The 13,645-nt window shown below is 35.5% G+C and overlaps 1 protein-coding gene across 1 annotated transcript in view; it reads left to right on the plus strand.

Annotated features, from left to right (window-relative positions):
• The window catches only part of LOC5569918 (pituitary homeobox homolog Ptx1), a 181,910-nt gene that overhangs the window by 42,943 nt on the left and 125,322 nt on the right, over nt 1-13,645 (plus strand). Inside the window, exon 2 of the mRNA XM_001658768.2 lies at nt 607-1,221. Within this exon, the coding sequence (XP_001658818.2) occupies nt 822-1,221 (400 nt within the window). The 5' untranslated portion in view covers nt 607-821. The remainder of the gene's footprint in view (nt 1-606; nt 1,222-13,645) is intronic.

The raw sequence follows: 13,645 nt of genomic DNA on the forward strand, positions 1-13,645 counted from the left end.
ATTGTGCGTCTGGTTGGACCCCGATTTCCGTGGAGGTCCCGTGCGAGGTGGATGGACAACGAACCGGGGACCCGTCTCTCGGAGGCATTTCCATTTTTATTTATTTAAATCTTTCGTAGCTTGAGAGATGCTTTCTCGCCGCCGCCGGTCGCAAACGCGTTGCTTCGCTTTCGCTTTTTCAGTTTTATTTTTAATTAAAGTTAATCCCTGCGATTTGATGTGTTTCGGGGGCTTCGTGCCGTGCTTGGTCCGACAGAGAGGAGCACACGCGTTTGTGATTTGAAATTATTTAAGACGTGTTTTGGTTGTCTCTTTAGTGAGAGGAAAACGGGAGGGATTACCATTTCCAGTCAACTTTGAACTCTGTGCTGTGCTCTTTTAATGGCCATATTTTGTTTTCCAATTATTTTATTAGTGTTATTTTAATCATTATATTTACTTCATACAAATGGGTAACAGCTTCAATATAGTGCTTTTGTACAACTGACGTGCGCTATATAAGTCGTATAATAGTCCTGTAAGGACGATTTCAAAACTTCCGTCTGCAGAAGGAATTTGTGGATCACAATGCGCTCTATATAATATATATTTTCATTTTAATTCCAGGTTCAACGACTCTTCGGCAGAAGTTACAGAGAGAGCGGAAGAAAAAAGCGTCGCGAGTGCGCGAAAGCATCGACCGCTGTCCGGAAGCAGCGATCCCCAATTTTTGAGACCCCCGGTACGAGAAAACAGTCAAAACGATTTATCTCCGGCCGTACAAGGACATCTTCCCGGGCGGTGGCCATAACCAGTTGAGCTCGTTATATCCACAGTCCGTGATGGAACGTGGAGGCGGAGCGGGAACTGGTGCTGGCGGCGCCGGGAATGGCACCGGGCTCGACTCGATGACCGACGGCAGCGGGCTCTGCCTGCAGGATCTGGTCGGGAATGGAGGCGGAACGGGTGGTGGTGGCGGAGGTGGAGGAGGAACCAATCATCAGAATGGGACCTCGGATCATCACCTGCACCACAATCACAACAGCCATAACCATCACGGGTCGCTGCACGATTCGGTGACGGGTGGCGTCAGTGTGAGTTCGGCGTTGACCAGCCTGATGAGCCCGGGAATCAACAGTGGGCTGGGCCATCTGCATCATGGTAATCCGGATCTCAGTGGGCATCACCATCACCATCAGCACCCGACGTCGGTGCTGCATGAGCCGCTGGAGAAGCTGAAACGTAAGTAGATCGATGAATTTATGTATTATGTATTACTCGAGATTACTTGTATTAAATAGAACGCGAAAAGTGTTACAGGATGTAGTGCTCAGAAGGCACACCTCTCAAAACGTAGGCCTAATGACTCGGATATACAGTACTGGACAGAAAAAAATGACCATTTTTCATACAAAATGGTCAAGTTTGGATGCCTAGATCTCGGCTTCTACTGGTCTCATTGACCTGAAATTTTCACTACAACTCAGAAATATTATGCATTTCACTGTAATTGAGCAATATTTGGAACACAAACTATTGAATTAACAAGACCCTCTCATTTTGCGAAAAATGGCAAATATTTTTAAAACGATCAATTTTACTGACAAATTTTATTCTGCTTAGTGCCAAAGGGCACATAGCTCAAATAATTTCCATTTTTTCCTATCTTTAATTAACGAGATTTTTAGCCCTGAGCTAGATCATCTCGGGACCAAAGGCTTCCTTACCATTCCGAATGAAGTCGTCAATTTAACCGTTCTGTCAAAAGTGACTGTCTCGGAAATGTGATTCGATCCCAGGTCCTCGGCGTAAGTTCTAACCACTACACCAGGCTCGTCGTCGATTTACATTTAAAAATTATTTGTAATTCAAAACTTAATCATTTTTATCAAAACTGGAGATTAGCGATCGCTTGAAAGTTTGTTTCTGAAAAGCTAGCAAATTTGAAATTATTTTCAAGCTACTATTAAAATTTCATGCCAATCTGACGGTGCACAGTGGTTCCATTTGTTTTACGAAGCGGTCATAAATCATTTAACTCAATATCCGATGATAAATACCATCAGAAATTGCCAAATTAATTATTTTTGACTGTTAAAACTCCATCGATGTTGATGCCGTTATTGATATCACTTTAAAAATTCTAATTAGGATGCGAGATCATATTGCGAATGCTTTGTTATATGAATTATTATTAGTGCAGAAAACTGACTTGCAATTATCTCTCTTTCCGTGTCCAAAAATAACAATAGTATTTAATATTTTATTGATAAGTACCATTAAATCTATAGATCGAAAGCAATATATTAGGATTATTAATATCGAACTTGAGACGATTCCCCTCACAGAGTTGCTTCACATGCTCAGAATTCTACTTTTTGGTATGTGGATGTAGAAAGCTAATGAACACTTTTCTAAGTGCCGAAGATGTACATACCAAATAAATACTTGAAATACTTATTAATTAATAATGCCAATTTCACATCAAATCTTTACCAAAACCAAATAACGAATATGTCAATTGATGTAATTAACCTTAAGTTTCAAATATTTACAACTGAGTAATGACTTTGGTAATATTTGTTGCTTTTTAATATTTTTTATTCCCACAATTTTATTTTTTTAGCACTGTATATATATTATATAGATGCTGGAATATCGTTGAATATCTTGTTTTGATGCTCAAAATAAATACAAGAATAATTTTATGTCATTCCTCCCACACTTTGGGAAATCATGTCATACATATTAGAATGGCTGTTGTACCAATACTAATTTAATATTATTTTATTGTCTCAGAGCCCTCGCTTAAACTACTTGTTAAATCAATATACAATGTTGCATGTGCATTCATATCAAATTGAAGTATGAGTAGTGAAAATTTCGTTATTTTGTGTATTCATTCCAGTTAGCAACAAATATACTGGTATGTAATCAATTCTATGAATATTTTTACCATTGCCTTTATTGGTAAAAACTCACAACTTTGAAGGCACGCTGCTAACTTATTTACAAATATTTGCAGCTAGAACCTTCACAGGTTCATTTTCCTACTCAAACATGATCTTTTGATGGCAGAAGTTTGATTAAATGTGATTAAGAACATATTTAAAAACGGACTTCAAATAAAGTGATGTTGTTACGAAGTGAGTATCTTTCTATCCTCATTACTCACATCAATACTGACTCCTAGATGCCAAATAACACTCTAAAACGTATCGGAAGTGATAGATATACATCTGTACTTATGTTCGGTAATCTAAACTGATTGAAAAATCATTTGATTCTGATTTGCGAAGACAATAAACAAAGTGCTGAAATCGCTTAATTTTTAACGAATTTTTCACATATGAAAAATACACTCAATCATTCATTGCCTTACTATGCATGTCATACAGGAACGTCTTTAATGTTTCTGTTTTTACATTCTTGAGATCATAATTGATCCACGAAAAGGTAAAGGAATGACAACCAAGACAATTTATTTTTCGATTTATGACCTATGGGCGGTACCACTGTGCGGTGGTAGGTCATTTGGCATAAAGTCGTTTGGCATAAAGCCGTTTGGCATAATGGTCATTTGGTATAAAGTCGTTTGGCATAATGAGTCTGAAACCAAGAATTTCTTAAGATGACATTCGTTTTTACGTTTCTATTGAATCTTTCTGATGATAACAGGAAGCTTGTGGAGTCAATTGATACAAAACGTCACTTTATTCAACAATCATATGCTCTTGAATAAACTAAAGCATATTAGGAAAGTTATTGCCAATACTATTTTATAATTTATCCAAAAATTACCCCTCTTTCAAATATTTATTCTTTATTTGAGTTCCGCTTTCGGAATACATTTTTGCACTGAAGATTTTGATATATTTAGCACAATTTTACCCTTCTTTCAAACATTCTATGTTTTTTTTAAATATGATAAAACTATAATTAAAGGTACAAAACTGTTGATTTGAAATTTAAATAAATTTCACCTTCTTTTATATATATTACATACATGTTCTTTGGAGCTTTATTTTTAGATATTTTTTTGTTTCCATCTTACAAAAGGGTGGCAATCGATATAACAATTTGCTCAAGTTATCAGCGAAACGAAAAATCGATGACTTCGATGGGTTGTGCTACTTTTCCCCGAAGATCGGTTCTACGTATGTTGTAATCCCGAACTCCAGTTCCTCGAAAATACTTTGGGATTCATAATTGTCATAACTTTATACATTTCAGGGTGGTGAATGAACTGGTAATTTGATATGCACCCTTCTTTATTTAATTGGCGGTTCTTTAGCCACTGAAGACTATTATAGCACCTATTTAAACTGCACAACTTTTCGGGGAAACGGGTCATTCGGAGAAATGACACTCGGGGAAAAGGGTCATTCGGGGAACTGGCATTCGGGGAACCGACATTCGGAGAAACGACATTCGGTGAAACGACATTCGGGGATAAGTTGTACAATCACTTCGATGATGATTAACGCAATTTTTGATGTCTTTTTGTTTAATTATGCCGCCATTATTTTTGGCGTCTCATCCTCTATTGAATCATAAATTTTGCCTTCTTTTAAAAATAGGCTGTTCTTGATATTTATACTGTTTTTTTTATATTTTATTATTAAGTTAAGCTAAATGTTAACCATTTTTATATTTTGCTGTTTTATCAATTCTTGCAAGACGTGCTGTTAGAATGATAATTACTTTTAAATTTTCCAATGTTTTACATATTTTTTTACAAACACATGATCTCCTATCGAGATATGCTATAAAAAACATATTTCAATCACAAATTTTCCTTTCTTTCAATAATAGACAGTGTTTTTGTTGTACACTTCCAAAATCAAAATTTATATTGAATCGTTCAAAAGTTTTCCCACAATAAATTCTTTCAAACAATGTGTTGTTCATTTAAGTTATGCTGTGAGAAGTTTTTTTTTTGCGTTAGAGTCTTAAACATTTTCAACGAAAAATAATCTGCTCTCGTATATAGGCTATTTTTGCATTATGCTGCAATTATAGATCTTGGGATAAGATTTTGCAAATAAATTTTCCCTTCTTCAACCAAGTAATTTTCATCAAATGTTATGTCCAAACTGGGACAGAGCTTGATCTGCTGCGAAATATTCTATGAGCGTTCCCTTTATTAATAACTTCAAACTTTCTTTGCCAATTTACTATTTTCAAATATTTATATCGCAAGAAGCTCAAAGATACCGTCGATGGGGGTGGCAATGGGTCTAGGGGGTGAGATTGGGTCAAAACGGAAAAATATGTTTTGTGAAATATTTCAGCTAATAACGCTGATATTACTAAAATTAATAATTCATATGTTAGGGAACATATTATTACACATAATTCATAACAATATACATTTTTAGAAATAGTAGTTTTTGTTTACTACATCAATAAACTTGGATGTTGGAACTAGATAAAATTTACAACATTAAATTTCTCCTGTACAAAATATCACGCATGCACTCTAGCCTCTATCGTTGTATTAGTAGTATGTTGAAAATCTTTTCATTACACATTACAGGTATTTTCCGGAGTCTGTTTGATTTTCCCACAAAAAAAAATCATTTTTTTCGGTACGATGTCTAAAACATTGAAAATGGGGGTGAGATTGGGTCAAGCAAGAACGATAGTAAATGAAATTCCAAGTCCACTTTTTTGACATTTTACGGTGCCGGGTGTTCTCTTTTTTCATTAAGATGTGTTCATTCTTTCTAAATACAGCATCTCTGAAAAATCAAACAAGTCTACTTGAGTATTCCGTGCATTGAATAACAATACAACGCATTTTCAACTGTGTTTCGTGCACAGCAACATCGTAAATTTTGATCAAAAAGGTGTTTTTTTCTAAATTTGATTATTTATCAGTGTTTTCATATAATAGAAACATCTCACGGAAGTACAAATGAGTTAGATCACTGAAATACTGGGATTATGACGTCAACTTCTGCCTGAAATTTATTGATCGTGGAAAGTCGCACCGAAATTTAACTATTTGTGAAGGTTTAAAATAATCACTGTTTCAGTACACCTTTGGGGAAACTGAATGGGCTTTATAGCAATGGGGATGAGACTTTGAAGACAATTTGAGGGAAAAACCAAGAAAATTTATGTAAACTTGACGATAAATGTTGGGTTTACATATTTTTTCTCATAGCTCTTCAATTTTCAGTATAATCTTTCTTTTAAGTGGCTTTATCATACTTGAGAAACATCTTAGATATCTTTTTATCTTGTTTGCATCGTTTTTTATCAATATTTTTCAGTTGTGAATGGTTATGAAATCATATTCTCAAAAACAAGTTATTTTAATTACAGTGACCCAATGTCACCCCCTCTATGGGGTGAGATTGGGTCATTTTTCATTCACTTGTGGTGCCGCTGTGAATAAATATTTGTCTTTAATTTTTTGAACAGTCGTTAATGTACCATCAGAGTACATACACACCAAATTTGAAGTTTATTGGAGTTAAATTGCGATAGTTATTCAAAAAATAAATCGCACATATCCCTTTTTGGCCCATTGTCACCCCCAACGACGGTATTTTCAGACACTATTGCTGCAAGATATTTTGGAGGAACTCCAGGTTTAATTTCTAGAGTAATTCCTAGAGCAGAAATACAGTATACTCTCCCTTACTTGATTTTTCCTATCTCGATCTTTACTATCGAAATCTAGGAATCTAATGAAACACACTTAAAAGAGGAAACAAGGAACAAATAGCTCGGAGCTTCATTTACCGGTATTGATAAACAAAAAAAGCTATCACAAATTTAAACGCCAGATAGTTTAAATAGCTGGAGGATTTGTTACTGGTGGCTTTTCCTATTCATGCTAGGTGCACTAGAGCAGCGAGCTCGATTTTGCGCACGGGGTAATCTACATCTAATACCTTTAGGGTCGTTGGGAGACCACTTAGCTTCCACGTACGGACTTCAAATTTTTACCTGATTTTTTTTCTTACCAAGACGAGCACTTTACAATGACGAACTTATAACATTTCGCATTTTCGAAAAATAAGGGACGGCCTAGTATACAGCCAAATCACCTCTCTTCATCCATATCATTATAGTATTAATTGTAATAAAAATCTAACGATGTGTAGTGAAATCAACGATTCTTTGCTGTGTATGTGAGCGATGGTATCAGCTGCTCCGAAGCCGTATCCTAATGTTATCTTATGGATTACTTCTTCGATACCGGAAAGATAATAGAGTGTTATCTACTACCCAAATCTCCATTATCCTATGTTAGTCACCTGTTGACGAGCAAGTGTAAAAAATCCTAGAAAAGCGATTTGTACTTGTCTAGTGGGTTCGTCTTCTCATTACTCGGAATTGAGCAATGTGCAGAGACCCAGACCGGCTTCAGAGGCACGTTATGCTTTATTTAGGACATTCATTTTAGCAGTGTTGCAATCAATATGAAGCACTGTGTATCAGAGTACTAGTTGCTTATTTACTTCAAATCTGTTAAATTTCCTCGAAAGTTCACAATCTTTTTCAATGTTACACTTGTAAATGATAAATTCTTCTTCTTCATCTTCTTCTTCTTGGCATTACATCTCCTCTGGTATAAAACCTGCTTCTCAGCATGGTTTCCTATGAACACTTTCACAAATATAAACCGAGAGCTCTTTTAGTCAAAGTGGCCATTTTGCGTTCATATATCGAGTGGCAGGTACGACTATACTCTGTCCGAAGGAAGTCGTGAAAATTTCCATTACGAAAAGAATCTGGATCGATCATTAATCGAAAGTAGACACCTTTTTTAGTCGCGGACGTTACCACGATGCTAGGGAATGTCCTTTGCCTAGATAATAAACTTGTTTTATGTCATGTTAATTTACTGAAGGACCTTTGTAATAATGAGAGATTCTCTCATCTCTCGCTCTTTTTTCGACAATACTAAACATTTTGAGTAGTTTTTCACCATAGATCGAAAGATAATGTCCATGCTTAGCGATCCATAGAAGAAAAAATGCAACAGGAGAGGGTCAAGTAGCGTAGTTATTTATTACAGAGAACTATTGTTATCTACACTTAATTTTTTCTAAGACACAAGAAAGTTTTATAAAAATCCAATGATGATTTTTACACGCAAACCATCCCTCAAACGACTTAACCACGAATCGCTCCCGAAGCGCATCACCTCGATTAATCTCAATAAACCTGTCATAAGCGGGCAATATATTTTGCATACACCAGCTGTTGCGTTTCCACAAACCCACGAAGTTACGACCGACGCGGAGGAGTGTCGCTTGGTCACGCTCAATCTGGAGCGCGATTGTTTGTCATTGTGTGGGCCACTCGAGCTTCCAGGAGTGAAAGCAGATCGGTGTGCATCGCCTTCGTCGTATGATCGTCCTCTTTCTTTTCCTTCACGGCTAATTGATCACCCTCCTTGTTCTCTCTCTCTCTCGGTTGGGATGAGTTTGCTCCGCTAGGAGTCACACAAAGAGACACTCTGTCTACAAGGTTTCATAGCTGAGGCTATCCCGATCAGAAGAGGGAAACAGAAATATATTAACTGATTTTGATTACCTAAAGAAATATTAAGAGAGTTATAAAACAAGCTGATCAGGTGTTGAAATAACAAAAAATGTTACAATATATACTCTGACTAACAAAACTATAACAGATATTTCTCCTTGGCTAGCGTTTCATACAAAAATACGCAACTGAAAAGGTTAATGTGCTCAGTGATTGATTAAAGGGACTGCAAACAAGGAGAGCCTCTCAATGTTAGATAGTCTTTTGAAAAGCTACGTGAGATTTGTTTATCAGGTGTCGGGTTAAATTGTACCCGATGTCGGACCAATATTAGGTTGACATCGGGTTAAAATCAGGTCGATGTCGAATTAATTTCGTATTTATTTCATACTATGACTGCAACTGTATGTTTGTATTCTCAATACAATAAACGGTAATTTTATTGAAACCAATTAGTTAATATTATGATATTACGATGAAATGTTTTCATAACACGTTTCATACGTGTATCTGAATACAACAAACGTTGATCAACAGTTGATAGAATTGTGTTTCAATTTAGTAACGCCTTTCCGATCGGGTTCGTTTTTCTTCGAAGATAATCATAAATAAACAAATTTCAGTTCCAAGGGAGGGGAAAGCAATGCGAGGTGAGGGAAAAATTGAGCAATTTGTTTTCACGAAAAGTTTTTCCCCTGACGTTCATGATGATGATGGTACCGATGTAGCATTTTACGTGACGTTTTTTGTTAATCCCTCGTTTCCCTAGCGGACCCTTCGGTAGGGCAGGAAGCTGTTCCTCTATGCGCAGTCATGGCAAGGGTGACTTTTGTGTAATTCGATGCCTCTTCGTACAGCATTCGACATTACAGCAGGGAGAGGGTGCACTCCGTCTTTCTGCTTCGAGAAACCGAACGAAATCGTGATCTAATTGAGCGCTATTATGTCGGTGTAATTTGTTTAATTGTGATAACACAATGCGATTACATCATCATCTTTTCCATGTATGACGAACAGACGGATGGAAATCGGTTAATTATTATTGGATTATGGGAGCAAGTGCACAATTTTTGGGTGATGCTGGCAAAAAAGGGAAAGGGATGACGAAGTGTATTTCGTAGAAGATGGTTGAAATAGATCAATATTGAAATGTACGCATTGTGCAGATATTTGAGCAAACGACTATATTAAATAAGAATCAAGGATTCTGAAAGTAATTTCGTGATGAAGGTTAATGAAGACACTAACCCCGTGTCTCAACTCAGGATACTCAACTTAGTTTAGGAGTCTGATCTATATTTCAGAATGAATCTCAAATTTGGATCATCATTTTGGTTAAAATCCCATTCTGGATTTCTGATTCCGAAAAGAATTTTTTTTTGGTAATCGGCAACATTCCAGTAGAAATCCCTTCCATAATATATTTGGAGAGTAATCCATATTATCTGAGAGAATTCAGCATCTAGTATGAATACCATTCCGGATTCGGATTTATCACGAGCCCTTTTCAGCAATGCGGTAGGAATCCCATTCAACATTTCTGTGGTTTCATTCAAGATCTGAGAGGGAATCCCATTTTGGATTTGGATAAGAACACGACTTCGTTTCTACATTTAGTTTCGTCCCATATAAACACGTAAGAACGTATATCGCCTCCACTTTGTTACTTATAAGGCAGTTGTGTGACATCTTATATGTGAAACTATGCACACACGAGCATCGTATAATGCAAAAATATATTTCGTTTTACATACAAACTGGTTGTGTGAGTTAATATATTAGATAATATTTTTTAAATTTCGATAGTAATCCCATTCCGAGTTTTAGTAAGAATGTCATTCCATATTTAAACCTCATTCGAAATTGCCATGGAAGTATAATTTCAGATTCTAGAAGGAAGCCAGTTCCGGATTCCCTAAGGATACCAGTTCCTGATAGTAGTAGAAAGCTTTTCTTCCATTTCACACACGATTTCTCATGCCTTTTCTATGATGCTTAGTTAGAAGGAAACCCTATTGAAATATATGGATGAATTCCTGGCAATAAACATGATGGATAGTTATTGCTATAGGAATACTTTTTTCAACGCATAGGCTGGCATATTAAATTAAAATTGCTCGTATTTGAGTATAACTCAATATATTCAACGAAGTTTTGAGGATTGCTTCACTAAAATTTCATCTAATAAATTTTATACGTAATTGGAATGTAAAGATTCGGAGTATTGTGGACAAAGTTGTTACAGAATATCTCTTGGCCACTTAGGGTAAAATCACATAAACTTCTTTTTAGAACTCATTTATCATTAGGTAACGGAAGGTTTTCATACAAAAAGTGAACAGACCCGTTACTTGTAATAAGTTACAATGTGTAATTTACCTAAGACATCCAAAACATTCTGAAATTTCGGCCATATTTCAGATCTATAAATCATTTTTAAGCGAATGATGTCAACGTTTAGTGAATGACAGCACTCACTAAGCTTTAACAGACGTGTTCACCAATTTTGACAAGAAATTTGATAATTGAAGTCAAACTACCTTGGAATTCAGGTTCTCATAAACTATCAAATCTACTATAGTCTATACTCACCCAATTTACGTGAAACATTCTTATTCCTGCCCATAAAGCTTCATATAGCTCGGAAAATGTACTGCTATGCATATTGATAATCTGAAGGTCTTCAAATCATAATGAAACTGTGGGCATCAATTTTGGTATACAGCTAGCTTGACTTAATATTCAAACAATATGTTTTTAATATATTCCTACTTGATCACAAAACTCCGTTTATTATTTATTTTTTTTTTTTTTTCATTTTAACTAAAATTTTGGAAGAGGGAAACCCCTTTTGAGTGATCATTTAATTAGATCTTCTCAAAAAGGCACAAAACCTCTTCATCTTTTCTAAAACGTTATAACAAATATCTTATAAACTAAAGGCTCACTCGAATTGAACCATAACAGAACCAGATTCTTGATCGTCCGAAACATTCAATCAGAAAAAAGGCAAATAACGATCTCTCTTGGTTGGTCCAATTTTGGTCCAAATTTCAATCCTGACAAAAAAATAAAATGAGGGCAGATTAAAATTAAACACGTTGTAGGTAAAAAAACATTGTTTATGAGCTTATCGGATGAGCAGCGAATTTTAAATAACTCCGATGACAAGATTTACTATAGTTACTGAATCTTCTGGTGATGTTTTTCACTTTTTGTTTCAACATTTATTACTACCGAGCCTCTAGAGACATCTGTAAAGCTTAAGAAATGTCATACGGATATCGTGCACCTCCACCAATTTCAACAATATTCTTTGTATACCATCGGGGTTCATTTATATTTTGAATTGTTAGGTACTCTGCAATCGTATATCTGGTTAACTCTTTGGCTGCTTTGTTTCGATTCTGCATTTCGTTTCACGATGTTTCATTTTACTTTACTTGTTTTTTTTTGTTGAAAAGATTTTAGGGTTTCCTTTTTTTCTACAATCTTTCCATCGATTCTGATTGGGATTTCTGTTTAAAAAAAAACAAGAACAACTATAAAAACTCTAATACTGATTGCTATATGTGCACCTCGAGTATTTGCCAAAGAATCACTACAGGAAATCGTCAAGGAATTTCGCCAGGAACTCTGAATGAAATTCATCCTCAGGATTTTTTCAAGAATTCGAAAAGCAGTTCTTCAATAACTATTATTCCTTTAAGTCAAACAACTCAAACAACTCAAACAGATAATCTTCCCGTTCTCAGACTCACACTCAAATCTCAATCAATGAGCTCTCCTGCGAGAGCAAACTCATTAGAGATCTGCTTCGGAAATCTCATGCTTGAGTTTATAAAAAAAAATCACTCAAACCGTCAAAAATGATTCAAGAATTAAACCAGCCAAAAACTCATGAAAACCGAATGTTGTTGTTTACGTTAGAATGGATCACTATAATTGTATCAGACTAACAATAAATCGTTGCTTTGTTTGGGTAAACATTAGAAAAACGTAAGTTATGTTATGAAAATTTGAGTTGCTCACAACACTGCCTGTATGAATTGTGTTTGGAGTATTTGAAAAAAAAAATATAAGAAGACTCTGCAAACTGAATACCAAGAAAAGTCTTTGGAAGAATTCGTGCAGAAAATTCAAGAAGAATGTTTGAGAAAACTCTGGAAGTTTTCTGAAACATTCACAAGGTGAATCCCGGAAAAAATCATGTTTTATGTTGGAATTCAAGGAACAAAATTTTGTTACTGCTGAAGGAATCTCTGAATGGAATAATTGAAGAAATCCAAATGAAAATAACTGGAAGATTTCCTGAAGAAATTCCAGAAGAAATAACCAAACAATCACTTGAAGAATTTCTGTAAAAATTACTCTAGTAATCCCTGGAATAATTTGGGAGATATTCTAAAAGGAATCTCAGAAGGTTTTTTTTTCAATCCTTGTAGAAACATTAAAATAGTTTCTAGTGTTCCTTCATATAATCCCTACATAACAAATACTTTGCTGACACTAACCACACGGCCACGGAGCCCATACAAATTCCTGGTATGAAAACATGATCAATTCCTGGGTGAATTTGTGTGGGAATCCAAGGATGAATTTTCAAAGGAATCCCTTATGGAATTCTTGGAAAAATCCTTCCTGAAATTTCTGGAGGCATGTCTGGGGCAAATTTTTGGAAAAATCACTGGTAGAATCCTCGAAAGAATCCCTCATAGAATTTCTGATGGAATTCTTGTAGGAAATCCTGAAATAACAATTTATTTCTAATTGAAATGCAATGCATTGCAATTTTCAATCCAATGGAACTCTAGGGAGAATCTCTGGTAAAAGTTCTGGAGGAATCCTTGGTGAAATTTTTGGAATCATCCATAATAGAATGCTCAGAGAAATCCCTGGAGGAATGTCTAGTGAAATGAAGGTCAAATTTTTGGTGGAATCACTGGTAGAATTATTGAATAAATCTCCTGTCCAATTGCTAGGAGGAATCCTGAATCTTTTGAGGAGTTTTTGGAATTACCATTTTGACCCTTTATGCATAATTTGTAATTTGTAATTTGTTTATTCATTCTTACGCTTTATAATAATTTGTAATGTATTAGGGAGGTTAAGTGAATCGCCTTCCAAATTTAAACAATCGTTAGCCAAAATCGGACCC

The sequence above is a fragment of the Aedes aegypti genome, chromosome 1 (assembly GCF_002204515.2).
Source record: "Aedes aegypti strain LVP_AGWG chromosome 1, AaegL5.0 Primary Assembly, whole genome shotgun sequence".
NCBI lineage: Eukaryota > Metazoa > Arthropoda > Insecta > Diptera > Culicidae > Aedes > Aedes aegypti.